At 38.3% G+C, this 27,247-nt stretch overlaps 4 protein-coding genes across 10 annotated transcripts in view; 1 reads left to right on the forward strand and 3 right to left on the reverse strand.

Moving 5' to 3' along the window:
* LOC103710310 (uncharacterized) overlaps positions 1-4,031 on the reverse strand; it is a 30,515-nt gene extending 26,484 nt beyond the window's left edge. For 3 of the 4 annotated variants that reach the window (XM_088723400.2, XM_088723399.2, XM_089923898.1), the window contains exons 1-2: positions 3,643-4,031; positions 2,253-2,389 (exon numbers count right to left, since the gene is read on the reverse strand). The gene's annotated coding sequence lies outside the window, so the exon portion shown is untranslated. The remainder of the gene's footprint in view (positions 1-2,252; positions 2,390-3,642) is intronic. The other variant, XM_089923897.1, reaches the window with a different exon arrangement.
* Positions 1-27,247, reverse strand: part of LOC149753355 (uncharacterized) — a 100,154-nt gene that overhangs the window by 71,399 nt on the left and 1,508 nt on the right. The window lies entirely within an intron of this gene.
* LOC103710311 (putative phospholipid hydroperoxide glutathione peroxidase) lies at positions 6,003-11,076 on the forward strand. Of its 4 annotated transcripts, none has more exons than XM_008795978.6 (6): positions 6,003-6,310; positions 6,875-6,951; positions 7,067-7,128; positions 9,770-9,888; positions 10,499-10,666; positions 10,790-11,076. In XM_008795978.6, the coding sequence occupies exons 1-6, from the start codon at positions 6,257-6,259 to the stop codon at positions 10,820-10,822; spliced, it is 513 nt and encodes a 170-aa protein (XP_008794200.1). In that variant the 5' UTR covers positions 6,003-6,256; the 3' UTR covers positions 10,823-11,076. The 4 variants fall into 4 exon arrangements, with proteins under 4 accessions (XP_008794200.1, XP_088579528.1, XP_088579529.1 ...); XM_088723402.2 differs by lacking the exon at positions 6,003-6,310 and adding an exon at positions 9,058-9,303 and having other exon boundaries at positions 6,869-6,951; positions 7,093-7,128; XM_088723403.2 differs by lacking the exon at positions 6,003-6,310 and adding an exon at positions 9,131-9,303 and having other exon boundaries at positions 6,883-6,951; positions 7,093-7,128.
* LOC103710312 (AT-hook motif nuclear-localized protein 9-like) lies at positions 12,987-26,697 on the reverse strand. The gene is made up of 5 exons (XM_008795980.6): positions 25,350-26,697; positions 23,242-23,309; positions 22,068-22,199; positions 14,057-14,218; positions 12,987-13,802 (listed from the first exon to the last, which is right to left on the reverse strand). The coding sequence occupies exons 1-5, from the start codon at positions 25,834-25,836 to the stop codon at positions 13,578-13,580; spliced, it is 1,074 nt and encodes a 357-aa protein (XP_008794202.3). The 5' UTR covers positions 25,837-26,697; the 3' UTR covers positions 12,987-13,577.

Below are 27,247 nucleotides of genomic sequence, written 5' to 3' on the forward strand. Positions count from 1 at the left end.
GTTCACATACAACTTAACTGTGTTTCCAGACAACTTAACTGGATTTGCAGACAACTTAACTGTGTTCGAGAGAAATAGGAGTCGACCTCATGCAGACACGAGTCGACCCCAGGAGCGTCTCAGGGCAAAGACAGAAAGCAGTTGAAAACAGCCGAACCTTAGAGTCGCCCCATGTTGATTCGAGCCGACCTCTGGACAGTTCGAGTTGACCCCAGTGAAAGGCGAGTCAACCCTGTAAGTGGCATAGAGCAAAGACAGAGAGCAGCCGAAATCAGTCAAGCCTAAGTGTCGACCTCACGAAGATTCGAGTCAACCTCTGGACAGTTCGAGTCGACCCTAGTGCAACGCGAGCAAAGACAGAGCAGTCGAAATCAACCAATTATTTAAGTGGCGACCTCACGCAGATTCGAGTTGACTTCGGGACAATTCGAGTCGACCCCAGTGAAAGGCGAGTCGATCCCGTAAGTGGCACAGAGCAAAGACAAAGAGCAGCCGAAATCAGCCAAGCTTAAGTGTCGACCTCATGCAGACATGAGTCGACCTCTGGACAGCTCGAGTCGACCCCAATACTAAGGGAGTCGACCCCTTAAGAGTTTCAAAGAATTCCAGAGAGCAGCTAAAGTCGCAGGCAAGCGAGGCAACGGGATGAAGCTACAACGGCTATTTTTCCACGGCAACGGCTAGTTCATTTTCCTCTCTAACGGCTATATTTTTCCATGGCAACAACAACTATGTCGCGTTGCATGCCATAGGATTGTAAATGTGATGCATGGTGTGCCAACTATTGATTAAATGGGTGTCAATATATATTCACCAAATAACTGTGTATCATTAAATATGTTCAACAATTTTTTAACTGCATGCCGGTTTCAAGTACCAAAATCAAAATCTAACCAAAAATCAACATATACAATATCATATTGCACTTCATTAACATCAATACAAGACATTCCCACTTAATATGTTGTGACTAAGATCAAAATACAAGTTTCACATCTCGATACATTCAAAATAATCTCCATATTCTTTAGTTGATGACCTTATTACAAGTCCTTCTGTTGTGCCCAAGCTTTCCGCATCGTCCACATTTCATATCACGTACTGACTCCACATGCGAAGGTCTGGAAATACTGAAAGGCGAAGGGGGAAAGCGGAGAAGGAGAAGACGGGAGTATCGACATAAGGAGCAGGCTTCTCTTCTTTTTAGGCCTGCGAGAACGTATCTTTCTGATAGGGGGTAGAATGTGAATCTCTTCAGAGGCACTTTGGGGCTTCTCCATATCTGGAATTGGACTGATTACTTCGGCATATGTTACTCTATACAATTCAGCTTGGAAGCAATTGTCATTGAATTGGTACAATGATCTGCCGGCCTTCTCGATGCATGCACAAGTATGCTTACATGGCATGCGGAAGATTCGCTACTCGCCACAAGAGCAGTTGCACATCTGCAGATCAACTTTGCATGAGTAGTTCGAATCCTTTACGTCATATAGCATTATGTTGGACGTAAACACAGCTAATCTCCGACTATCTTCAGCATTTTTTTGCAACACTTTCTCAGCATCCGGACAAAGTTGGGATTGAAAGCTATATCCTCGATTACGCCGTTCATGCATCATCTGCATTATTTGGATCCGGATATGGTCAACCATCTGAGGCACAGGGAGATGATGAGCCTCCATGACCCAACTATTAAAACACTTCAAAAAAATCGGATGACAAAGTAGTAGGTTGAATGAGTGAGGAGACGGAGTGAGAGGGAGTCAGAAAATCATGAAGGAGGCTTCGATTGAGTAGGAGTGGGCCGAAGTCTGGAGGGTTTGAGAATAACAGCTATGACCGACCGGTTGTAGGAACGTCGTAGAAAAGTGAGTCAAAATTGCAAAGCCGAATGAAAGAATCGGAGATTGGATGAGTGAGGAGACCAACTGAGAGAGAGTCGGAAAATCGAAAAGGAGGCAGTTGGAAAATCGAAAAGAGTGTTCGATAGAATACAGGTAAGAGACTAGAGAAAGACTAGCAATTAATTACCTATCGAAAAATGAAGGGCATTCTTGTCTGAAGGGATGAATCACTAAATTTCAAATTACCTATGGACCGGTTGTTATAAAATCAGTCCACAAGGACCAATAGTTAAGACATAGTCCAAGGATGGACCAGAAATTAATTTCTCCCTAAAAAATAATGAATAACAAATAATATCACAAATAACATGAGGTTTAAATGTTCTAGTATCATCCAAGCAATACCTTTCAATATATAATATTTCCAATACCACTCCATTCCAAACGATGCTTAAGATGTCATCAACGTTGGAACCATTGCCAATCTCATCATCAGATGCAGATAATTGTGTTTCATTTCAATAAGCATGATGAGTGGGCACCTACATGTAACCAAAGAAAAATTATGCATAAATTACATTTCATGCTAGTAGAAAAAAGAAAAGTTTTTAAGAAAAAACATAGAAGATATTCACAAAATTACAAGATACAAATGCCAACTTCATAACCATGATTGTATATTTACCTTTAAGGTCCAACGTAAATTAAGGGTATTGGCTGCTATTTGTGTTTTTCAGATAAATGGGAAAGAAAAAACAAAACAAAAGGTAGCATACCAGAAAATTAGCATGAATTAGGTTCTAAGTGCTCAGCTGCACATACCAACTGCTATCATTTGTGCTAAGTCCCATAATAACAGTTTTCTTAGTCCTTATGTCAACGTTAAGTCCAGCAACAATACCAACATTTATGTTAAGCCCCATCCTAACCACTAAAAGTGCAAAACTTGGATGATACTGCAGACCAAGTCTTAACTTCATTACGGGGTAAGCAACAAGGTTATATTTTGCTATACTACAAGTCTTTAAGTTCAGCTAGATTTTCTAACTAAATGACGTTCTTTATTAAGGTGCATGCCGTCAAAAACCTACATGATTTGAAAAAAAAAAACTGGTATGTGCTCACCAAATAAAGCTGATTTTTCCCCCTTACCCCTGGTTTAGCCGTAAAAACTTAAATTGTCATGCGAACAGCTGAGACACAAGCCATCAAATCCAATCCAGCACAGTCTCAAGCTCCTCTCTTCTCTTCCCTTTCTCATTGCATGTGCCATTGTTGCTAGATGCAACTACAGAGTTGCTAGATGCAACTACAGTGTTACAAGATAAAGCCCTCTCCACAGTCCAAGATGATGGATGAACTCTATTGAATTAGATACATACACACCAACATCATAATAGGATCCTGCTATGGCCGAATGCCCTTCTAAAATATTTTTCAGTGCAAGTATCCAGAAAATATAGGCACGTGTATGCAAGCTTACAAAACCTTAGCTAGGGTCAGTATGAACAACTTTGAAACAGTTTCCACCGGGCAATAACTCAGGCATTAAATAAAGAAAAAGCATAATAGATTGTAAAGGACTAGGATTGCCGGATTTTATTTTAATATGGTGTAGATTAGCACACTGCTAAAGAAACATGCATTTGCGATGATCATACACCTAAACAATGCAAAAAGATTAAGAATGCCGAATTGAAAGGCATGAATCCGACGAAAACTTGAAAGCACAAAGCCACAAAGCAAAGCAGCGGAAGAATAAATTGATAATCTACTTCATTTTCTAGGCTTTTACCATTTTGCTTCCGTTTCTCCGTTCCACTTCTCCATCCCTTCCTGCTTGCTCGAACTAGGAGAACCCTTCACAGCGTGACGACAAACATGAACAAGGAATAGGGGCTCAAATATTGGGAGAATCGGAGCTCTTCTCTCTCATGCTTTACTTTATTTGACTGCTTTGGAGACCGTGCCAGAAGAATGGTATCCAGTCAGCATCGGCCGAGGAGACTCTTCGATTGCCACAAACACCGCCTTTTTAGCGCTCGACCGAGAGAGAGCACTGATTTGAGAACACGATGAAAGACAAGACGAACAGATCTCAGATGGTGAGATCTCCGATGCAAATGTTTAAGACCTTCAAGACCTTCTTATCTTTCCTACAATTTTTCTCAGAAATGGCCTCTCACCGGTAAATAGAGATCCAAATTGGAGTTAGAGAGGGTAGTGGGCTTTGGACCACGATTTCAGACTCGTAGTGGCCGACAATCGAGTACTGAGCATACTAGCAAAGCAGAGTTAGAGCTGCATGAAAAAGCATAGTGCATGCAATATGTGTGTTGGGCACAGATAGTATCTACTTAGAAGGTAATTCAGCTACGGTAATTATCTAAATTCAAAGTCGGCACGGCAACGACGGTCAGCACCCACTGATTTGGATCATCTGCACAATTTTCGAAGGGTTTGACGCTTTTCGAGCAATTCATGTTCTTCGGAAAGCGAATAGTAGTCAGACTGGGTTGCTTCTTTTGTTACAGATCACTCACAAGAATTTCTTTAAAAATGCCTCGAGGGTGTTCCTCCTCCCTCCATCATCTCCTCTTGTCCGATTGTACTAGGTGTACCCATGCCCGAGTGGTGTGAGTCACTGGTGTATCAAAAAACAAGAAAGAGAGAGAGAGAGAGAGAGAGAGATCTCAATTTGATGAATGCCATATTAGAAATCATGTCTTGCTAAAGGGCCACATGACCTAGTTGCCTTTCATTAATATTGTGAATCACTTCGGCACGAATATTTTCGTGTCATCACTTGAAATTCATCAGGTTGTACAATATCATAAAATTATGCTTCTAAAAAATTTATAAGCTAGACTACATCAGGACAGCAGAGGAAAGGTATGAATCCTAATTAACACAACCTTCCGAGCTCGTCACGGCATCAAATTTTTAGCAGGTCAAGTGCTAGATATGACATTCCATGATTCGAGCAGAACTTGCTGCCTCTTTGTGATATCAAACATTCTCTACAAGAGGCAGATAAAGTTGCCTTATTTGAAATGTCCGCATTGTGAAATGAATCAAGGAAGCTTGTTAACCTAAAAATGAAAAACATGTTGGTGGTGGCCTCTAATTTACTAAGAAAATATACATAAGAGTAGTGAATATTACAATAGTGAAAATATACATAAACCAATTTTGAGATTAGATTATGAACCCATATCCTGAGTCATAAGATCATGCACACACTAACATAACATTTTTTTTTTGTTTTTAAACAATGATGAGGAGTTCCAACTCTACCAACCCTTTCTCTACTTGGGCCGAAATCCAGGTCTCCCGGTAGTATATATGCGAAACTGGTGTACTAAAAAATGGGAGCTCAAAAGAAAAAACCGACACTAAGGGTGCAAATAAGCCGAGTAGACCATGAGCTGCTCAAGCTCGACTGGAGTCCAAGCTGGACTTGAGTCTGAGCTCAATTTAAGTCAGAGCTCAACCCGATTCGAATATTACCAAGCTCGAATTGAGCTCGAAGAGCTCAAATAGATTTTTCAAGTCAAACTCAAATAGTAAATGCTCGAGTCAAAAGATTGCAAGCATAGTATCTTAAATATATTTTAATATTATTATATTTTTATTTATAATATATATTATTAATTTAATATTTTAAGATCTAATGTTATATTATATTATATTTAGTTATATTTTTTAATTATGGCTAAACTTTTTATTTGAGCTCGATCTCGAGCTCAAGTATAACTTGATTGATATTTGAGCTGGCCAAAACGATCTTGAATATTATTTATTTTTTAAAATATTAAAATTTGATTTATTTTGAATTATATTTTGAATTTGAATATTTTAAATGGAGTCGAGCTCGACCTTTTGTTACGCGACTTGACTCGGCTTGCTTCTCTCGCTGGTTCCATCGCCCTGAAGTGGCATGGGGTGATACCATTTGAAGTTCATGGTACTAATATAGCGGTCTTATCAGCCAGTTCACTAGAGTTGGTATCGGATCCCATCTTCCTTTGTGAACAGCATTGGTGCAAATCTAAAATACACGTCGTATAATCATCCACGTGTCACATTCTAAGCTTCAACACCAAGTCCCCAAATTATTTCTTTCTTATTTAATTCTCCGTTATATTATATTCTCTCCATGTTCGCATTGAGAGGCGCTCCTATACATTCTCTCCCCTGGGTTCTTCCCTCTTGAGAAATCTCGGCCTATCCGCTCCGCTCCACTCCGGCTCTGCAAACCCCTCTAGTCTCTCTCTCAGAGAAAGCTCTTCTTCTCCCTTTCGAGGATCGCTTCTTCTCCTTTACGGGATCTCCGCGGGGTCAGCTTTCCGTGCTCTGTTTCTTCTTCGCTGGCGGCGTCTCCCCTGTTTTCTGGATTCGCTTCCAAGATGGCCAGCAACTCCTCCCAGGCCACCCAAACCGTCCATGACTTAACTGTGAAGGTTGGTGCCCCTCCGGGATTCCGGTTTCATGGATTTGATCTATGGTTTTGGATAGTCTGAAGGTGGGGTTTTCTAAATATCGGATCATTTTCATATTGTTTGTTTTGTTTAAAATTCGTAATATTGAGATAGGTTGGTTTCTTAATTTCTATATCTTTTATTATCTTTTTGTTCCTTGCTAGAAATTCAAATAATTCTATTCCATGATTGGCTGGGTTTGTGTTGGTTTTTGATTTTCTTTTTCTTTATGAATAAATGAAGCTCACAGGATTGGTGTGTGAGATGGAGATTATATTGTGGTTTGGGAAATGGGTCCATGAGATTGGTCGTTTCATGAAAAAGGAGTGATCTTTATGAAAATGAGTAGGGTATAGTTTGCGATTTTTGGCTAATTGTTGACAAAAATTTGGAGATTTTGAGTATTTAATCTCACACACACACACACAAAAAAAAATATACTGCGAATGGTTCGTTGGTTTCTTGAAGCTTGATTTTTGTTAAATTTGTAGTTGATTTGTTGCATATAGAGCATTGGAGTATAAAGCACTATTTTATAATGTGCAGGATGCTGGGGGAAATGATGTTGACCTTAGTATTTACAAGGGAAAGGTCCTGCTTATTGTAAATGTGGCATCTCAATGGTAATATTATTGGCTGATAAATTAAAACTTATCAATCACTGTGTCATAATTCCTGTTAGTTTTGATCAGTTGACAGTTTGGTTTTAGTTTCTTTGGTATGTATTATCTGTTTCAGTGGGTTGACTAACTCAAATTATACAGAGCTGAGTACCCTGTACGAGAGGTACAAGGACAAAGGTATGTGTCCGACCCTCTTTATGTTATGGCTGAATTGGTCATTTTCGACTATTCTAAGTCAACTGGATATTGTTCAATGAATGCTGAAATTTTGTCTTTTAGTTCGGCATTTATGACATCTATAATTCACGAGGTTTAGTCTATATTGCAATAGCTTTGAAATAGTTATATTGGACTATCACATAAGAAAGTTTGACATGTATTCTAGTCTATGTAATAAAATTATCGACGAGGAATAAGGCTTTTATTATGATTGTGATTTTGTTGAATTTCTAAGATTTTTGAATGCGTGAAGTTAACAAAATCAAAGAAATTCAGACTATTGGTATATTTACAACAATGGTTGAATGAAATGAATAATTCACTCAGACGGCAGCTGCATTATTTTTCCATTGTAATTAACATGTAATCTTGCCAATGACCTTTATTCAGTGATGAATCAACTTTTCTTCCTATGGACTTTATATATGTTCGAACTATGTTAAATAACAATTTTAACAACACCATAGTTTACTAGTAACCTTGACCTAGAATGATATATGTGGGTACTGCTTGTAAGTTGTGGTGAAGTTGTATGAAGGAAAATAGAAAATAAGGCCAGAAAAAAGGCCAGAAATGAAGTACTGTTTTGAGGGTAACAAATTAAAAGAAATAGAATATAGTAGCCTTTATGAACATAAATCAGATGAAGTTTAATTCATCAAACTACTGTAATTTGTAATATGATTCTGGTACAGTATAGCACCAAAACAAGCCTTAGAGCAACTCATTTGATTTCAAAAAGAGGTAGAATTGTAACTTAAGTAGCATTTGTTTGCCAACTAAAAGACATAAGCTTATGTAATGACAAGGAAACCTTTTCTAACCTTTACATATTATAGAAGGGACTCTCAAATTCAGTAATTTTGCAAGTTGGAATAGAATGTCTTGATAATTACTATGTTTAGTTTTTAAACTAGTTGTGAAAACAAAATGTTGAATTGAAGAAAAAAGTGGCAAGTTGTGGGGTTTTAGACATCAGTGTTGGGCCTTTTCATGATTGGTCACATGCATCAAACAAATGTCTATCCTTTTGTGCCTCTAGAATAGTTAGAGACCCAGGAAGGTAGGAATTGCCATTCTCGTCTTGCATTAGGTTATGGAGTTGATAGCAACCGATACAAATCCTATTTTAGCTCTTTAAAGCATTCTATATTTTGAGTTTTTAACCAATATAACATAGTAGAGAGTCAGATAAAAATATGTTCCCTTGATCTGGTACAGCAACTGGGTGGATTGCTTTGAAATTTTCTTTAATTACGCAATTACCATATATTAGAGGAAGACCCATGACATTTGCTTCTTGTAAATTGTTTGTAAAAAAAAAAAAAAAATACATTGGAGAGGACTACCGATAAAAGGAAAAATAAAATAAATGGAGAGCACCATTACTCCATGTATGGTCAAGCTTTTTCTTTGTACGAGAAAAGATCTTGCACGAAGGTGGAGAAAACTTGGAGGTGTGGCATCACAACTTTTCAAAGGAGAAATGAAGCTAACAAGATCTACCAAAATTTACTAACAATGGATCCTATAAGATTATCAAATTTAATGCTTGTAGGATTTTGCATTGTCATTCTGTAAATGTGGTTTCAACGAATTTTTAATAATCATAATAATTAGATTCCAGAAAACAACCTGTTTAAAGCTCATGGGCTCAAAAACATTTTCCTACTGAATGATCACACCTATTAGATGATCTTGCAGGAACAATGCCAACATTTGTGCATGTTTCTTGGAGAGGGACAAAGTGTAGAAGTATAGTATTTCTCATCCCTCACAATGAAACATAAAAAATTTATATAGCCATATAGCAGTGCTTATAGGCATGTTGAGTTTGATGATTTTTTTTGAGCAATAAATTCAATAAAAATTTTATACACTGTACAGATTCATTCACTTAAAATCATGCTAAAAAGCTTCTCCCTTGAAATCAATTTATGGTGGGGCAAAGTGACAACAGGATTTGGCTCTAAATGAGGCTGATGAAGAAATCATTGCAGCTGTGGGTGAAGGATGATAATGTCTTTATAATTGATCATGGGGTTTCTCTTGCTGTTTTTCCGAATTTAGAGAAGCAGAAAGGAAGTTTAGAAAGCGCAGAAGTCTCTCTCTGCTCATCTCTCTCCGTAATTGGTAATAACATGTTATGTTGATTTTCTTTTAGAATTTTCAAATGATGCTTTGTTTCCTAAAAAACCATGAGGAGTTCCAACCGCTGGATAGAGGCTTCCACGGGAATTAGGAAGCATACCTCAAGAACATGTAAGGAGTGGGAGCCATTGAATGTGGGGTAGTTAATGCAAAAGCAGGCGCAAGAGAGGGAGTTTTGGCTATGTTACAAATGGGAAAGGGGGGCAAGCACTGTGGCACTGGGGGAAGGGCACTGGTTCAACAATTCAACATGTCTAATGGGATTTCAGAGAACCCGGCAGGGCAAGTGCCCCCAGACATCCATTTGGCTCTGCCAGGGATAAAGACAGTAAAATTAAAATTTTCTAAAATTTACAGATTTGGTGCATTATCAACTTTGATTTATAAATAATGAGTTTTTGTGAAATTTCCATATCTTCTTGTTATGTAGATTATTTGCATGATGCAGGTCTTGAGATTCTGGCATTTCCATGCAATCAGTTCGGGGCACAGGAACCAGGAACCAATGAGCAGATCCTTGACTTTGCTTGCACCCGATTCAAAGCTGAGTACCCAATCTTTGACAAGGTAGCCTAAATCAAATGTCAAATTTCCTTTCGTCATGGTTGTGCCAGTTCTGCAAAATACAAAATGTGGCACTGCACAACATAGATAACACTTATTTTAATAATAATTTCCTTTGGTGGGAAGATGCATTCTAGAAATAGGCATGCTCCTATGTACCATGAATCTTTTAGTTCCTTGATTTGCTTTTCTTTTACTCATTTTCTGCATTTCATTTTTCAATAGATGGAATTTTTTTATACAATTTCCAATTGACTTGTGATATATTTTTGAGCTGCACTTTTACCATCTGTTTGCACGTTGAAGCACAGCAACACGATTTTCACGTCCATTCTTATATATGAAAATGTTTCATAATTGTACCAGATTAGTCAAACTAGATGGTGTAATGTTCCATGATGTACAATGAAAAAAAATTGTTGTGATATTGTGCATATACGGAGATGATTAGTCTCAAAGGCAATGTTGATGATGACATTCCTGGCATGTATTGAATTCTAATGCAATTGTTATGCTGACTTGGCAAGTATTGAAGTGCCTTTGGGAGTAGATGACCAGTGCTTATAATATGTCCTTTCTGATTCTCTGAAATCTGGCCTTCTTTCTGTGTTAGGTTGATGTAAATGGGGGCAATGCTGCACCTATCTACAAGTTCCTGAAATCCAGAAAAGGCAGTCTCTTTGGAAGTGGCATCAAGTGGAACTTCACAAAGTTCCTGGTCGACAAGGAAGGGCATGTGGTGGACCGTTATGCCCCAACTACATCCCCTCTGAGCTTTGAGGTAAGGCCCAAAACAATTCCATCTCATCAAGTTCATCGACTGGTCATTGTGATGAAATTGTAAATTTACTGCCCGACCTTTAAAGATCATCTACCAACATGTGGATTTTGCATCCATTTGCAGAAGAAAATCAAGAAGCTGCTGGGACTCGTCTAAGTTTCACATGTTTGGAACCATTTTCCAGGATGTTGCTCAATTTTAGGCTTCATTGGGTAATGTTAAAACATTACATGTTTAATGCTTCAGTATGTACCAATAAGACTGTTTAATACGTGTGCCTGTGCACTCTTACCCTTCATAAGTGCCGAGCACGTAGGTCTTGTTATTTGTCTCATAAGAGTGTTGCTTGGATTCTTTAATTTAAATGCTTAATACATCATTTTGAGCAAAATATATGCTTAATTTATACATCTATTACTGCAGTTTACTATTTTTTTTAGTAAATAGATGAGGTTTTTGCGAGTTGAACTTAATGTGCTAGCTTCTTAAGTAGCTGCTTATCTGCAAGCATTCTTTGCTACATTGAAGTTGGGTCTGGATCTTCTCCCCTTCGGGCTCGTTTGGTTCGCGGGAAGCATTTTCCCTCCTAGGAATATGATTCCTGGGAAACAAATTTCCAGGAAGAGAATGCCTAGGAAAGTACTTTTGGCATGTTTGATTGGCCATGGGAAAGTTACAAATTTTCAAAGTGCTTATGTTTAGTTGGCTATCCACTTTCCTGAAAAAGTTATGTATAATTTCTATTATGCCCTTAATAAAAATTAGGTCTTTAATACCTCTTTAATGCTTCTTTAATGCTGAAGGGTCTTTTTGGAAAAAAGTAAAAATAGAGTGATTTCAGCCTCATGGGAAAGACTTTTCCATGAAATGTGGGAATCATATTTTCATGGTAATATAACTTTTCCGTCTCTTTCCTTTGAAAACTCCAACCAAACAAGAGGCAACTCATTACTTTTCCGTTGACCACACTTTTCCTCCTTCTTTTCCCGCGAAGCAAACGAGCCTCTCATGTTTGAACTAGGAAGGTCCAGTACAAATAACCTGCTGTGAACTGTGAAATGGCAAGCGATCAGACAGGGCCGGAACATGTATGTCACACGCCCTGTTCAATCACTCCCTTGAGGGGATACGTGGATGGTGGGTGATCTGCACTGGACTTCTTCTATGATTGGTGTTCTGGGATAAAGCTCAGTTAAGTTGGGAAACCATCCCCTGTTCGTCTGCATCTCGCTTGTGTTGGCAGTATAGTTTCCATTTTTTTTTTTCTGGGCGGCTTCTGTTGAGGGACACCTCGTTTGTATTGCTGCATTCTAGCAGGGAACAACATCCATGGCATTGTTGGTGGGCAAACAGATAATGGGGAGCTGAGTTCCACTCCATTGTCTTATGATAACACTGGTTGCATCCTATCTGCTGCTGGTGCTACAAACCGGCAAGCTACCAGTGTCACAAACTACCTATTAATTCATCAAACCGTGCTAAACTGCATCTAAAAGTCACATATATCGCATCATTAACTTGGTGCTATTGTAATGGTGTTCAGCCATTGGTAAACTGCACCCGAGTCATTTTATCTCACAACTTTACTTAAGTTGTCCATAAGCTCTCCCATTACACCAAGTATTTTACTGGATTTAAACATCAAGCTACTCAAAACAGTTGAAATGCTGAAAAAATATTTTTTGGGCTTTTTGGTGGTGGGGTAATTTCTGCAGCCTTGGTAATGCTGACTCGCATTTAGCAGTGCATCTGGCGAAGAAAATAAGATTTTCTTCAATCATAATGTCGGAGGAGATGAAGCTGAAAATAGAAGTGAAAACTTGGAAGGGGATGAAGAGATGAACTTGATAGAAGCAATGACCTTTATGCAGTACTGCTGATACTTAGAAGGGTTAGCGACTTAAACTACAAACCATTACAATGTTAATGTAGGAAAATTAGGATGGCAGCTACCTGCATCATCCAACATGTTAATGAAATTTTGATGCTGAAGGCAACCAAACCAAACCATTTCGCAAAATATTACTTTTCCTGATAGGAGAAAAAGCATTTTCACCAGTGAGAATTTCCTTCCATGTCTCTATTCTCTCCATATCCTCTTTTAATCATCTTTTACAGAATCACTTATGCACCAACCTAGCTTTTGATGAAACCACTTGAACAATTGAAGTATCCAGACATATAAATCTGATTTACAAAGTGAATTCACATCTGCCTCAATTCCCATCATACCCACAGTAACCTCCCACGCAAAGCCTCAAGTTGGGACTATCTTATTTAGTGTATCAAAATGTAATCAAATCAGAACAAAGCGGATTCCTTTGCAATAAGAAACTGACATTATTGACCAAATTCAAATAGTTTGACTACATCAAAATGACAAAACTTAGAGACTAATAACACCAAACTGGATCCAGTCAAAACAATCAAAAGTAAATTGGCAATATGCCCTGAACATTGCACATGCCAGTCTTTGACCGGTAATTTGATTGGAGATACTCAAATGGATTACAAGCAGCACTAAAAATGAAAAGGCTTGTCATCACATTTTGGCAATCTTAAAAATTTCCTGCCGTCTGAGACAACAGCAAAGAAATTTCCAATGATCAATTTCTAGCATGAAACCTAAGTAGAAGACAGCATACCGGCTACGCACAGGCAATGCATAATGCCATCTAATGCTAAATATGACAATGGAGGAAACGGGGAAAAAAAAAAATTCCCACAAAAAGCATCAAATGGTTGGTATCTTCTGCAAAATGAAGTTAGAACAAAATGAGATCAAGCAGGAATAAGATGCGAGTTCGGTAAGACTCGCAGAATGTTGCTAATTTTACCTAAGGCTCCTCAATCATACTACAAACGCCATATACACACACCATCCATCTAGGTATAAATAAACCGGCATGAGCTAGCCCCTGGTCAAGTCAATATCAATGTGAGCATTTCTGATGTCAATTTGCCTTGAACCCGGCCATCCTCCCATGACAGATGGGGTGAGATTTTGATTGGGCAGTGTACTGGATGGTGTCTGTCTGTCCCCAATTGAATGATCAGATTCAACACCTGGTTCTTGGATGGTCTTGGTTTTGCTCTTCATTTTTGATCCTCCATAAATGAAACTTCCAACTATCACCTAAAAGAATTTAGAATTTAAGCATATTCGCAATGATCAAATCAAGAAGGATATATATATATATATATAACTTACAATGCCCTACATATATAAACAACAATATTAAATGCCTACCCGAATGTCCAAATATGAAAAAAAAAGGGAAAATTGAAACAAGATGAGACTTGATTATCATCAAAACCATACATGCCCAAAGTGCACCAGTATATCAAACTCAAATGCATAGAATATAACAAGAGGTGCAAACTAGTTACCTGTACAGGGGTTGCGGCTATAAGCAGTCCACCAACCCCACCACCAATCACGCGACCATCAGGACTAGAAAGAGATACACTTAAACCACCGCTCCGGCTCCGGGATCCTCCATTATCAGTCAACATATAAGAGCCAGACAAGCAGAGTATTTCAAAACGGCCCTAAACAAGTTTTAAAAAAATGCATCACATGAATAAAAACGTGAAACCTATATGAAGATTGAGCAAAACAGTGCAAGTGACTGACTGAATACAAGTGTTCACAAATTCTTCAGAAGACTGAATAAGAAAGTGCAAGTTTTATCTTGTTATTAGAAGAAATACTGATATTTGTGTTATCACAAAAGATCTAGACTGAATCAACTTGTCCATGGTGTTAGACAAATTGCCAACTAATGCCTCTGCATAGATTTATTAACAAGAACTCAAAGCAAGGACCGTGATATCAAGAACCTTGTATGGGAAAAAGTAGGTTTGACAACCTCTTTTTAAACTTCTACATTGATGGACAAAAATCTAGAATGAGGGTCATCTGAAGGTAACAATGGCAGATCAAGCGTGCTTTTCTCTTCAGAAAATCATAATGCTATGAGGTTTACCCCCAACATAATAATTCCTATTCACCAGTACTTCGATGAAGCATCTAAAGGTTTTTGAAGAGTCGAGCAAGTCTTATCTACGAAACCTGTCAATACATTGCCCTCCAGACTAGAGGTGATAAAAACACAGGTGCCACCAAATCCCCCCACTAATTAAGCATTTTAAAGTGAAAGGCAATGGAAAAACAAAATAACAAATTGGAGGGTCAAAGGAGGGATTGGCCTCAACAGGAAGAAAAAAACATTTGAAAAGCAACTAAATATCATGATTTTTCAAACTACTAAACAAGCACAATTTTCTCCTCACAGCTTGCAATGAGTCACGACAGGCTTGAACTTTCAACCTTGGGGTAACTCTTTCACAGTTGTGCATTAGCCAACCGCAACACCACTTCATGTAAGAAGGATTCATAGAAGGCTGCTGTAACACCAGAAGAGGCCTTCATAAAAATGGGAGGTGCATGAGGACTTGTAAGGCTGAGTTCAAGTAGTGGGGAAAAACCATGATGGTTACAGTCAAGGTATGCTTAACTCTTCAATCTCAAAATCATGAAGATGGCCTATTCCTTGCATGGGCAAAGTTACTTTGATGTGGTTGTCCATCACCAACATACAAGGCTCCGTGCTTTCCCCAAATCAAATAATAGATAGGTTGTAGAACATTAGTTTTATTTCTAAAGGATCTATGTTAGGATTAAGCAGATCTTACGAGGTTTGTACAGGCTTAAAGTTAAGTTTTGTACCAGTTTCCTCCCAAAACGATACAGTACGCCCTGTATCAGAAGTTACGGAACAGTACAGCAGACCAAGCTACCAATTTTATCTCAAATCAGTCTTGTCTTTTGCACGAGCATTGTGATTAAGTTGTTTGGATGAAACCATAGACTCGAGATATTCATGTGCATAAATACAAATCCATGTGTGTGGACATGCACATGAGGATGTGTTACACTAGTGAAACCATAAAAATTCTAATCTACAAGCTGCAAAGAATTTTTTGATCAAATGGGGTTATATTATCTTTTCCATGTGCTTCACCCATTGTAGGTTCCAAACTGATCACATGCCTTAAATAAGACTAAAATAGTTCCATAAGAAATAGCTAATGAGGAAATATACATGTGGTTTGAAAATATTGAAAATGGATATCTTTATTTGCAAATAAGCAACAAAAAAGGGTGTCATGCATAAAAAAGAAGTATAATTAAAGACACAATATATTGTGAGAATAACATGTAGTAAAATATGATATAGGCAATCAAATATAGGGAAAAACAGTGAATGAAAAGTAAAGACTTTAGATTAACTCCTAACCTAAAATTGGATGGTATGAAAATGTGAGAGAACATGAAACATGCTAATTTGCCATATATTACTAATAATCGACCGAATTCAAATGATTTTTTTATTATTCACTGGATGGTGTGAGTTTTTATTCATAGTTTCATCTAGTTGAGGATCTCACTACAATAAATTGATTTTAATTTGGAAATTACATGTAATTTTTCTAATTATGCCTAAAACAGATCCCAGAGCAGTATGTCCTAAAAAAGGGCAACAATCTAGTGGTTCCTCAGAATCACATATATATCTAAAATTATCGTAACATGAACAACTCTATACTGGACATTACTCTCAAAGGATAATCACCAATAATATGTCATCAGATGAAGACCAATCTTGATTAGTATTTAGACAGATGCCAATACATTATGCTTCCAGACAGGCAAAAGATTCAGAGTACGGTAGAATGCAAAATGTTTTGCTGCACCAACTTGTCCAAAGAATTACACATAATCATGCAATCCACCCTTCACAACTACTCAAAGGATGAACACCAAGGACTGGTCATCAAGTGAAGACTTCAAATCCTAAAATACTATCAATTTAAGAAGAGTTCACCAAGAAATCAAAAACAACTCAACAAATTTCTAAAAAAAATTGGTCCATATTGTGTTGTATAGGATGATGTATTCGAGCTATGATCAATTTTGACATCAAATGGATGTAATTTTGTGAAACAACTCAACTTATTTACATAATGCCTCTACAAAAATTGATCTTATTTACACAAAGCTGTGCTGAGACAATTATGTCAAAAGATCTAAAAAAGGCGACCTATTGCATGAGGCTCCAAGCACTACAGGGACTGGGTGGAGTAAGACGTACACAACCTTACCCAACGTGCAGAGGTTGTTTCCAAGTATTTCAAACCCATGACATGCAGGTCACAATGAGCAATCTTACCACTGCATCAGGGCTCACCCTTATATCAAAAAGATCAAAGTAAGAAAAAATTCAATTTAAAATGAGCAACATAAAACCAAGATTAGAAGCTCACCTTTAAGTTGAAGTACAATAACTAAGGTTTATTGTAATGTCATTAAAACAAAATATGGCACCTAGTAGATTAGTATCTTAAAAATAGTTACAACCACAAATCCTTTCCATATTACTTGATTTCACAAGCTGATGAGCATGTTGGTGCCAAGATAATCAATTCTGAAGACGTGTGGCTGCATGAGTGAAGCTGCAAAGGCATTGATGCCCTCAAGGGAAAAAGAACAAGCTAATACACCATATCCACAAAAGCAACCAGGTAGGTTCAAATTAGGATGAGCTTGATCATATGTTCAAATTCAGGGATGCAAAACTTGGTGAAATTTGTAATGGACATAGTAACATACAAGATGGATGAGTTGAGTCTATAAAGCTCCATGTTGATTGACATAACATGCAAAGCATGTAACAGAGCTGTGAAGTCATATCTGCCCAAAATCTCTTTGGTTGCTTCAAGCTAAGAAGGTCAATATATGGAATAATTGCCATCAAGGCTTGATAGTGACTTAGGGAAATAAATGCTTTTACCCAGATGCTTCTGTGCATGGAAAGGATCTAAGTACCCAATGTTTGCAAATTAACCCATAAATCATATAAATGGTTGAAAATCTAATTATAGTCCGTGGAGGATAATTGCAAAGCATGCATAAAAGGATGATTCATAAAGACATAGGTGCACACATAACTAATTCAAGCAAAAAGACACCGCAAATCATATGAGTTATGTAAAGATGCCAATCATGATATGCATAAACTAAAGACACCGCAAAACACATCACAAATATTGGTCTTCTTCCATGCAAAGGTAATAGCGCATGTTGAAAGCATGATCCATTGTTTAAGCTCCATATGAAACTCAAGAACTAAAATTAATGATTCAATTTTGGCCAAAACTAATTTCTAACTGTCGTCAAATTTCCCACTCCTTCAATTCTTTAAATGATGCAAAGCATATCCTCCAAGATTAAATTAGACTTTGGAAGTTTCCAGAGTATTTGGAAGTCTTGCGACATTAGATTGCAAAAAAGATTTAGACATTTTGATTGTTATACAGATTGTTCTCAATCAGTAAAATGATACATTACATTGTGAACATGATAATATTCTCCACCCCCCCCCCCCCCCCCCCCCCCCCGCCCTCTCCCCAAAAAAAAAAGGAATGATTGCTTCTACATAAAATTACATATCAGCACATCCACAAGCCCTAAACAATATAAACATATAATATACTTCAATATGATGTCTAGTTAGTTTTTTCCCCTGAATTTTGTTAGTTTTTATCACTTTTTGTATTTTCATAATTTTGATTGGCATTTCTCTTTTTTTTTAATCATGAAAAAAAATATTGCTGATTTCTGGTTGAACTAAAACCACCAAACAGAACCCACCTAGTTTGGCCAAAATCAAAACTAAGTTTTTGAACCTTTGTATGACCCTTCTGTAGCCTTTTTATTTTCAGCTTAGAAGCATCTACCTTTTCATCCAATTTGATCGAAATACTACAGCCAATTTGTTTGTTGGTTAAGCATTTTGATTATGGAAGTTGTCAAATTGAGCCATCCTTTTATCAGCCAATGATAAGGTAAGGCCTCAAAGTTCCTTTCAGCAATTTTTGAGGTCATACAAAAAAAATGATTTGCAAGCAACCAGTTGGCTCTCCAACAATTTGGCATCCCTCCATTTATTTAAATGGGCTTCTACTTCTAGAAGTTAGGCTCCTACTTCAGAAACTGCTACTCGCTGATTTGGTCGAGGTGAAGGTAAGAATATCTGTTTCATATCTCCAATAATTTCTCCACTAGTAGGAGAGGATCGATTAGGTACATCTGAAAGGAAAATTCAACAAACCATGTAGACTATGTTATGGAAACAACAGTCAAGTAATGGTGGTGGTCAACTGACATATGAGGGATTGGCGATGGTCAGTGAATGGGTACAAAATGGGAAGGACCGAGAAGGTTGTTTGGATGAAGAGGAGGAAGTTGAGTTGAACACTTGCTCATTGACTAGTGAATACACAATAGAAATCTAACCTTTCAATTAATGGAATGCTGCAAAATGCTTCTTTTATGATGTTAGTAACTTTTCTCAAGATGGTTTTCCTCAAACTAGAATAAAAAGACTGGGTTTTGTTTCCATTTAAGCAATTCGATGTCTTATCCAAGCTCAAATATGTGTAGGCATGACAAAATATTGAAGTAGATGCTTAGTTATCACAATGTCTTATTTTTTACTTAGTTCATATCCAAACTAAATTGAAACTATGTAACGACCTAGGACCTCACCCAAAAAAGCTAGCAAAAAGGTATTATTTGAGTTCCCTGACCCTGAATAAGTAACCAAGATCTATCTGATGCATAGCCGATGGAAGACTAAACACACGCTCACATGGATCCTCACATGCTGCCCCATTTAAACCTTAGCATTCTCTCTAGACTAAGAGTCCAAATCTATTCAAATCCAATCACAAGTACCACAATCCAATCACAAATACTACGATCAACTCGCAATTAGTCCAAATAGGCCCCCATACTGCAGCATCCCTATTTTACATAAGCCATAGGCCGGGTTTGCTCTAATACCATTTGTCAAAACTTAGAACCTCACCTAAAAGGCTAGCCAGAAGATATTATTTGAGTTTCTTGACTCTCCAAAGATCTACCCAATGCATAACCGATGTGGGACTAAACACAAGCCTGCATGGGACTTCACAAACTAAATGGGCATTTAGGCTTGGCCCCCAAGATGGATTGGATATTAAGCTTAGACCAGGGCTGTGTGAAGCTATTGTGGTGAACCATCATGTTAGCATCTAATAAAAAGATTAGGACAGTACACTTGAATTTTTAATGAATTGTTTATGTAATGATTTTATCATAATTTTTTTTGTCCTTTATGCGCATATTAGAAGTATTTTCAGCAGAGATCATGCGAACATAAAATAGAATTATAAAGAATTGTGTTCACGACCTATAGCTTTAGATAACTTCTGTGTTTTCTAATCAACATTTCCTTTCGATCATTAAAGCCTCGCTATTGACGGTACACTTATAGTATTAGAGCTCAGGTTTTTGTTGGTTCATTTTCTCTTACTAGTGCCACCGATCAGGATTTTAAAATTTTTCTTTTCAATATTTTCAGTGATTCTATATTATCAAATCTTATATAGGAAACAAGGTAATAGCTACTTTGCCTTTGAAAAACTGGATTGGCACATGCAATGCACGTGAACCAAAGAAAGATATGACATGATGTTTAATCAACAGATTGAACTTTACGGATGGCCATACATAGTGTCCTGGTCCAAATGGTATAGCTAGCTTAATGTTCGAGGAATCCATACTCGTGTTCATGGAAATCAATATAAGCATTAACATGAAACTTAAAACCACAATGTTGTCTTCTCTAATTTCTACTACCAAAAAGAGAAGGCTATATTGCCTATTATTGTAAAAAGCTTAAGGGATATTATATTTTCACTTTATAGTTAAACTACAAATTTATATCTTAAGCCCTTAACCTAGAAGCAAAAGGCTATAGCTATATCCCATAATTATGAGGTCAGCTTGGTAAGAAAAACATATGTTAACTTAAAAGAAAGGGTTTATTGTGACCCTTCTTTTCGTACCACTCTTTTTTAGATGCAGCGCTATTATCAATGAATGATTGGGCAATTCTTAGCCTTCTTCCCCATCAAACAACTCTTGAAATGTAGCCATGATCCAACTAGAAAGGGGATAAATACCTCTTAAAAAGTAACAGGGAAAGCACAATGCCTTCAAAAACTTCTCTATTTCAGATTAGAAACTAGAAAAACCTAAGCTTAATTTTTAACAAAACAAGTGCTACTCTGAGAGGCATCCACTCTCTCCACATATTGCTAAGTTCTTTAATTTCTTTAATTTATTTCCCAATTAACTATGTATCTGTTCAAGTATGAATTGAGGATCGGTTTCATTCTTGCCTTTCCATCACCATATTTTCATGTACTCTGGTAGAGACTAGAGTTCATTCTCCTAGCATTTGCATTGGAAAGACATAAGCAGAATTATTTTCTTTTAGCCATACGACCCTGCACCACAAATGCCACGAAATTTCCTGAAAACCTAAATATTGTTTGCAACTTGGCATTAGTTTTTTGTCTTTGGCGTAAATGTTTTTGTAATCTCCAAGGGCGTCAGACCTCAAATGCCATATAATTTCTTCATAACCTAAATGTTTTCTGCAAGTCAGCTTTGCTATTTTCATGTTTAGCATAGCTATTCTTTCTTTTAACTCGCATTATCAATGTCTCTGGGATCCTCAATAATTGATGTTCTAGCATTCTAGGTATGGCTGCCATTATTGGACCATATCATCACTTTTCTTCCCATCTATAAGGTTTCCAAAGCTGAAAGTCCTTGTTCATATAACCTCACCTCCTGAATCAACGCAAATAGGAGAATGATTGTATGGAATTGGAAATCTTCCAAGATTTGTCACCACAAAATCATCCAAAAGATTGGACTTAGTAAGTTCCCTACCTCTAATGGCAGGCCAATTAGGCACCCAATGGCATTGCAAGATCATGTTCTCAACCTTGCATCATTCCATTCTTCCATGTTCCACATGACACAAGCTAGTCTAGTATAGCTGCACCAAGCATTGAAAGTCCAATAAAGTCTCTTGATTTTCCTTAGCCAACAGATTGCAACTTTATATTCAGCTAATACACAATAGCAAGGGTCCCTATGGAAACCATTACCTGTATTTTCCAACTATACAGTATCTAAATCAGGTCATTTATGCTTCTTAACAAATTAAACTTATTTCACATGCATCCAATCACATTGTCCCTGCTGTTCCAATAGCATCCACAATCAAACAGTGCAAGCATGCCATAGTTTAATTCCTAGTTTGTATTGATTTATTTTGTAGCACATTCATGACACATATAAGACAGATAAGCTAAATCTCGTCTTCCATTTCTCTATCAGTTATCACCACACCTTGAAGTGATAATAAGACAAATCAAAATGTTTATATATGAATCAACATGCTTCATCATAGAAAATAAGTGAAAAATCTCTAACCTCATACGTGACTGTGCCACCAGAAGTTGCTGGTTGGCGAAGCGTCACCGTCGAGACAGCACCATTTGCTGAGAGGATACAGACAGCCCGTGGTCCCAGTTGGGAAAATGACATAATCTTTGAAGCAATGTCCTGCACAAGAATGACCGAGTATTGGAATCGTTATTTTAGATTATGCGTCTAAATTAATTCAACCAATGCAATCTGTGAAGTTCACAGAAGTATAACTAAATAACAAAACAGCATGGGACATTCAGGACAGACAAATTATCTCTGCAAAAAGAGAATCAATGAGACTTAATAATTGCCATGCCATTACATGCCAACAGTGAGAGTAATAATAATAACCTAATGAATTATGAATAGGATAAGAAGCCAACACAAAGGTCGAAGGTGCAATATATCTGCTTATTGTAGATTTTTGCATAACCATGTGCAGTGCCGTTCTTCACATGCCCTGCTTTTCACGTAACATAGTAAAATCATTTTTCTTCTTCTTAATTATGGCTACCAGGTTGGATAACATATTTACTTATCAAAAGAATATTGGGTAATGTTTTATCAAATGGAGTGGAAAAGCCATAATAAAACTACAAAAACTGACCATATTTAAATAGCTAAAACATAAAAGGTCAATTAGCAATGCAAACAGCTTTCCTTCACTTTGGTTGAAACTATATCAGCTTTTACGATTGGTTGTCTCTGTAACTATGGACAGAGCCCTCTATACATATGATAAAGCAAAGTTTTTATACCTAGATGTCGGACTTCCATATAATAGCCCATGCTAATAATAATTATAACGAGATTGATTTTAGCACGCTCCTGGTAGAGGACATTTGAACGTCATCAAGTTGCATTAAGACATCCAAATACATAATGATCTGTTCACATATAAATCAATGAATAATAAGTTCCACAAGATGACCTCTACTGGATGTTCTTTCCTGTTTGAAAAATAGATAAATGCCACCCCCTGGTTATTGGAGAACTATATATGCAAAAAAGCAGTTCCATAATGGTTTCCTATCCTCAATCAGTTTAGCATCTGTAAAAGAGACTCAACGTCACAAAAATGTTTAGTGAACGAAAACTAATTCTATGGAGTAGCAAGAAAATTTTAAAATAGTAGTTGCAATCAGCTGAACAAGAAGATGAAGGATGCAACTCATACCTCCCCTACAGCAATTGTTATGATATGTGGCGTGAAACCCATTCCAGCTGAGCCAGCTACCCATTCCCCTATACAACACAGCAGGCAAATAGGTCTCAGACTCCAATATGATAAACTAATGTTATTAAATTTCAAGAAGAGACATGTCCATGAAACCCATGAATTTGTTAAAAAAAAAAAGTTGCTAGAGCAAAGAAACAGTGTACCAGATAGGATTTAAAATTTGGAGGCATATTTCCCTTTGCCCTTTGGAGGAAAAAATAATTCTAGGCCCAAGTAATGGGATGATACAATAAATAGTAATCATAACGCAACAAGGTCGGATGTTGGACTGCACTTTTAATGGATGTACAGACCTTCCACTGCATTAGCACCAGAAGACATCTGAACCACTCAAATAGCGAGTCAGTGCCATCTGATCTCTTAGCTCAACAAGTTCTTCCTGGAAAATGATATTGGCATCCAGCATTCTAAGATACTCACATCACGATAAATCAATAGAGTTATTCTATGTATGACATCCCCATAAATCAGTTGTATAGACAATGAAACAAGGCCTATGATAGACATAACTAAAAAAATTATAAAAAAAGGTGACAAAGAAGAAAAATAATTAAACATTGAGCTAAGCTGCTTAACTTCTTTCTCAGTTTAGCAGATTCTAAGCATTAAAAAAAAAAGAAAAAGAAAAAGAAAAACAACATCACCAGAGGCCAGTAATATAAGGAGTGTCCAGTCTCACTAAAATGAAGTTGCACTAGGATCCTCTCTAAAATAGTAATATGAAATTCAGTTTCCAGTAGGGCCAGGAAGGTAGCTGATTGATAGAAAAAAGTTCCCTCACTGACACAAAATATCATATGCTAGGATTTCATGATAGTTTCCTCTAAGAAAATTTGAGCAAAGAAAGAGGTCAAGAAAATCAATCTACTTGTTTTGTCAGCAAAGAAAAAATCCACCTTGGCAGCAGCCAGAAATAATCCAAAAGGGTATTCATCCCCTATTTTAATACATCTGACACCTCACTTCCACCATCAGAAGTTTTTAATCAATTAGGATTTTAGATAAGGTAAAAAAAATTACTGATGCTGGCTCCTGCTCGACATTTTGCAAGGTCTCTATAGGGAGCCACAGATGGGCTAAAATTTGCATTGCTTTGATGGTGATATGAATGTTGATACTGAACACTAATAAAGGATTTCAGGACATTTTAAACTCAAAAAAATAAATATATGATTCAGGAGAAATGTTAACTATTTTATTTAAATAAAATATATCTTTTAACAGAAATGTAACAGTACAAAAGGCAACACGAAACACACGTGCTTCTGAAAACAATTCATCAGAATATATTCATATGGGACAGTGTCCACTAAAAGCAGTTTGTTTATTATTAAAAAAATAAAAAGTTATACACAGGATCGAAGTCAAAGGCATCTGACAAATTTATACTTCATTTCTTCCCCTCGCACATTTATGCATGCTAAGAGGGGTGGAGGCAGCAAATTCATGCGAGAAAAGAAAGTTACTGGATACTCTAATTGTCGTATTTAGAATGTTTTTTTCCTAGGAAGCCAGGAATCCGACAAATTTTAAATTATTGATGTTTGTATCCTATCCGTATTATTTTAACACGTATCCCAGCATGTCTTAAACCTCTGAGAACGACCCCCAAAAAAAATATAAGTAACGTATACCAAGATCAAAGTTACGGATCCATCAAGACAGCATTATTACAATTAAAAACTCCAAACTTTTAGCAAAAAGAAAAAAGTTCTAAACAACAGAAAGGAAGTATCTAGGATTTGCACAAGAAATTTATGCAACAAGATCAAGATATCGGACACTCTGAGTATCGTATCCAGACTTCCTTTTTCCTCGAAAGGTAGGATTCTTTGTTTACAGAATCTATTTAATTATTGAATATCACATCCGTATTCTTTTTAACACGTATCCCAGAAAAGCATAAAAGCTATAGACTTACCATGCAAAAAAAAAAAAAAAAAAAAAAAATCGAAACAAACAAGCATGAAACATCAAGAAAAATGATAAAAATGAAATATGTTTCTCTTCTAAAAACCCGAAGAGAGGAATTTGTATGAACTCACCGAGCAAAGCCAGCTGCTGCTTCCTCCCAGTGCCCGGGGGCCGCCCTCTACCTCGCTTCGGAGTAGGAGCGACTGAGCCCGAGCCCGAGCCCATCCCCGACCCCGGCGGCGTCGCAGAGGAGATAGGCGACAGAGCCAGCGCCATGGTCCCGTCCAGCCCATACTTCCTAGGCCTCCCCCTCTTCCTCTTCACGGGCTCCCCGGATCCCACTCCCACATGCCCCCCGCCGCCCACGCCACCACCGCCGAGGGGAGAGATCACTGGCGAGGGCTCCACCTGAAACGCCGCCGGACCGACAGGCCCAGCACCGACCCCCATGCCGGAGGACTGCGCGGCCAGGGTTGAGCCGGGGTTTGGCATCGACCGGATCCCCGGCGGCGGCCCGTGAAGACCGGGCTGCTGCGAGACGGCGGCTGGACCGCCTATTCCCCTATGAATGTAATAGGACGCCGGCCCGGACATTGCCATCCCTTCTCTCCCATCCATGCAAATGACTGCAGACCTCCGCTTCACTCCCAAACCCTAAACCACAAAGAAACTACTACGCGAAAATACTATAAAAATCCAAACTTTTCGGTCTTCTCTTCCTCAAACGCTATAAAAATTTAAACTTTCCGGGCTCAAGAAAAGAGTAAAGCAGGGAGAAGGAGAAGCATGGATCAAGAGAGCTCCGAGAGAAACCCCTGTGCTCTTCTAGACTCGAAGGGCTTCTTCAAGGAACCAACAAAAGCCAAGGAAAGGGATGCTGGCGTGGGATTGGGTACGAGTTACGGAAAAGCTGAGCTTCAGAGGGAAAAACCGGACCCAAAGGTCATTTCCTCCCCATCCGCTTCTGGGAAAGCAAGAAAAAGTCCAGCTTTTTCCCTACCTCCTCTTTTTAATGCACCGGGAAACGCCAAACCTCATCCTGGAAAGGGAGCAGAACGCCAGAACAAGTGGCTGAACGAAAGAAAACCTATCACACTCCACTGATGAGTTCCCTCCCTCCAAGAAGACAAAGAAAGATAGCCAGCGAGAGAAGAGAGAAAGCGCTCCTGCTTCCAAAGCTTCCTATAATGAGACAAAAGAAGCAGAAACCTTAACTTCTGAGGCCGAACGCCGGGTCAGTAACGTGGAGTTAAGCCCGGACGCTTCCCGAGAAACCCTAGCTGTCCCTGTAAATGCTGCCAGCGGGAGCACAGGGGCAAGTGTTGATGGTTGCTCTCGGAGAAGAACAGGAAACAGAGCGAGAGAGAGAGCTCGATTCTGACGGCAGAGAGCGTGGGGTCGAAGAGAAGAGAGGAGGAGGAGAGGAGGAACAGCATCGAAGCGGGAGTACGGTGGATGCGGTGATGATTGGGTATTTCCAAAACTCTATTTGAAAAAAAATTAGAATAAAAAGTGTAGAAGATAATTTAATAAATAATTAAGTGGCTTAACCTCATTAGCCGTTCCGTTCCAAACAGCACGCCGCCCACCGACTTCCCGCACTGAATATCCGCGGCCGACGCCGAGAATTCCTCGGCGCGACCACGAACGGCCACGATCCGCCGGAACATCAGGCACGTGACTAGATTTTAAATGAAAAGACCGCACAGCAATTATTATGCGCGCCAGCTTTATTTTATTGGTGGGCCCACGTGAGGCTAGGTCGACGGGCGTCATCACGTGACCGTGCCTCGGAGGCACTCGAAAGGTGGAGCACAGCTGGAGCTAGGTGGGCCCCGCGGAGATTTTCTCAGCTCGGTATCACGCGGCCAGTGGGTTAGGATGATCGCATCCGTTGAGATTAAAATGGACGGCTGGGGAGAAAGGTTAAGGTGAGGACAATCCAGGACTTTAGCGTCTCCGCGTGCTACAGCGTTCCCCTCCCTTTGTTTACGGTTTCAACGGAGGTGGCAGGATCCGCTGCAGAGGC

This window comes from Phoenix dactylifera, chromosome 6 (genome assembly GCF_051530095.1).
Source record: "Phoenix dactylifera cultivar Ajwa chromosome 6, Ajwa_hap1_PhDact_Kaust_v1.1, whole genome shotgun sequence".
NCBI lineage: Eukaryota > Viridiplantae > Streptophyta > Magnoliopsida > Arecales > Arecaceae > Phoenix > Phoenix dactylifera.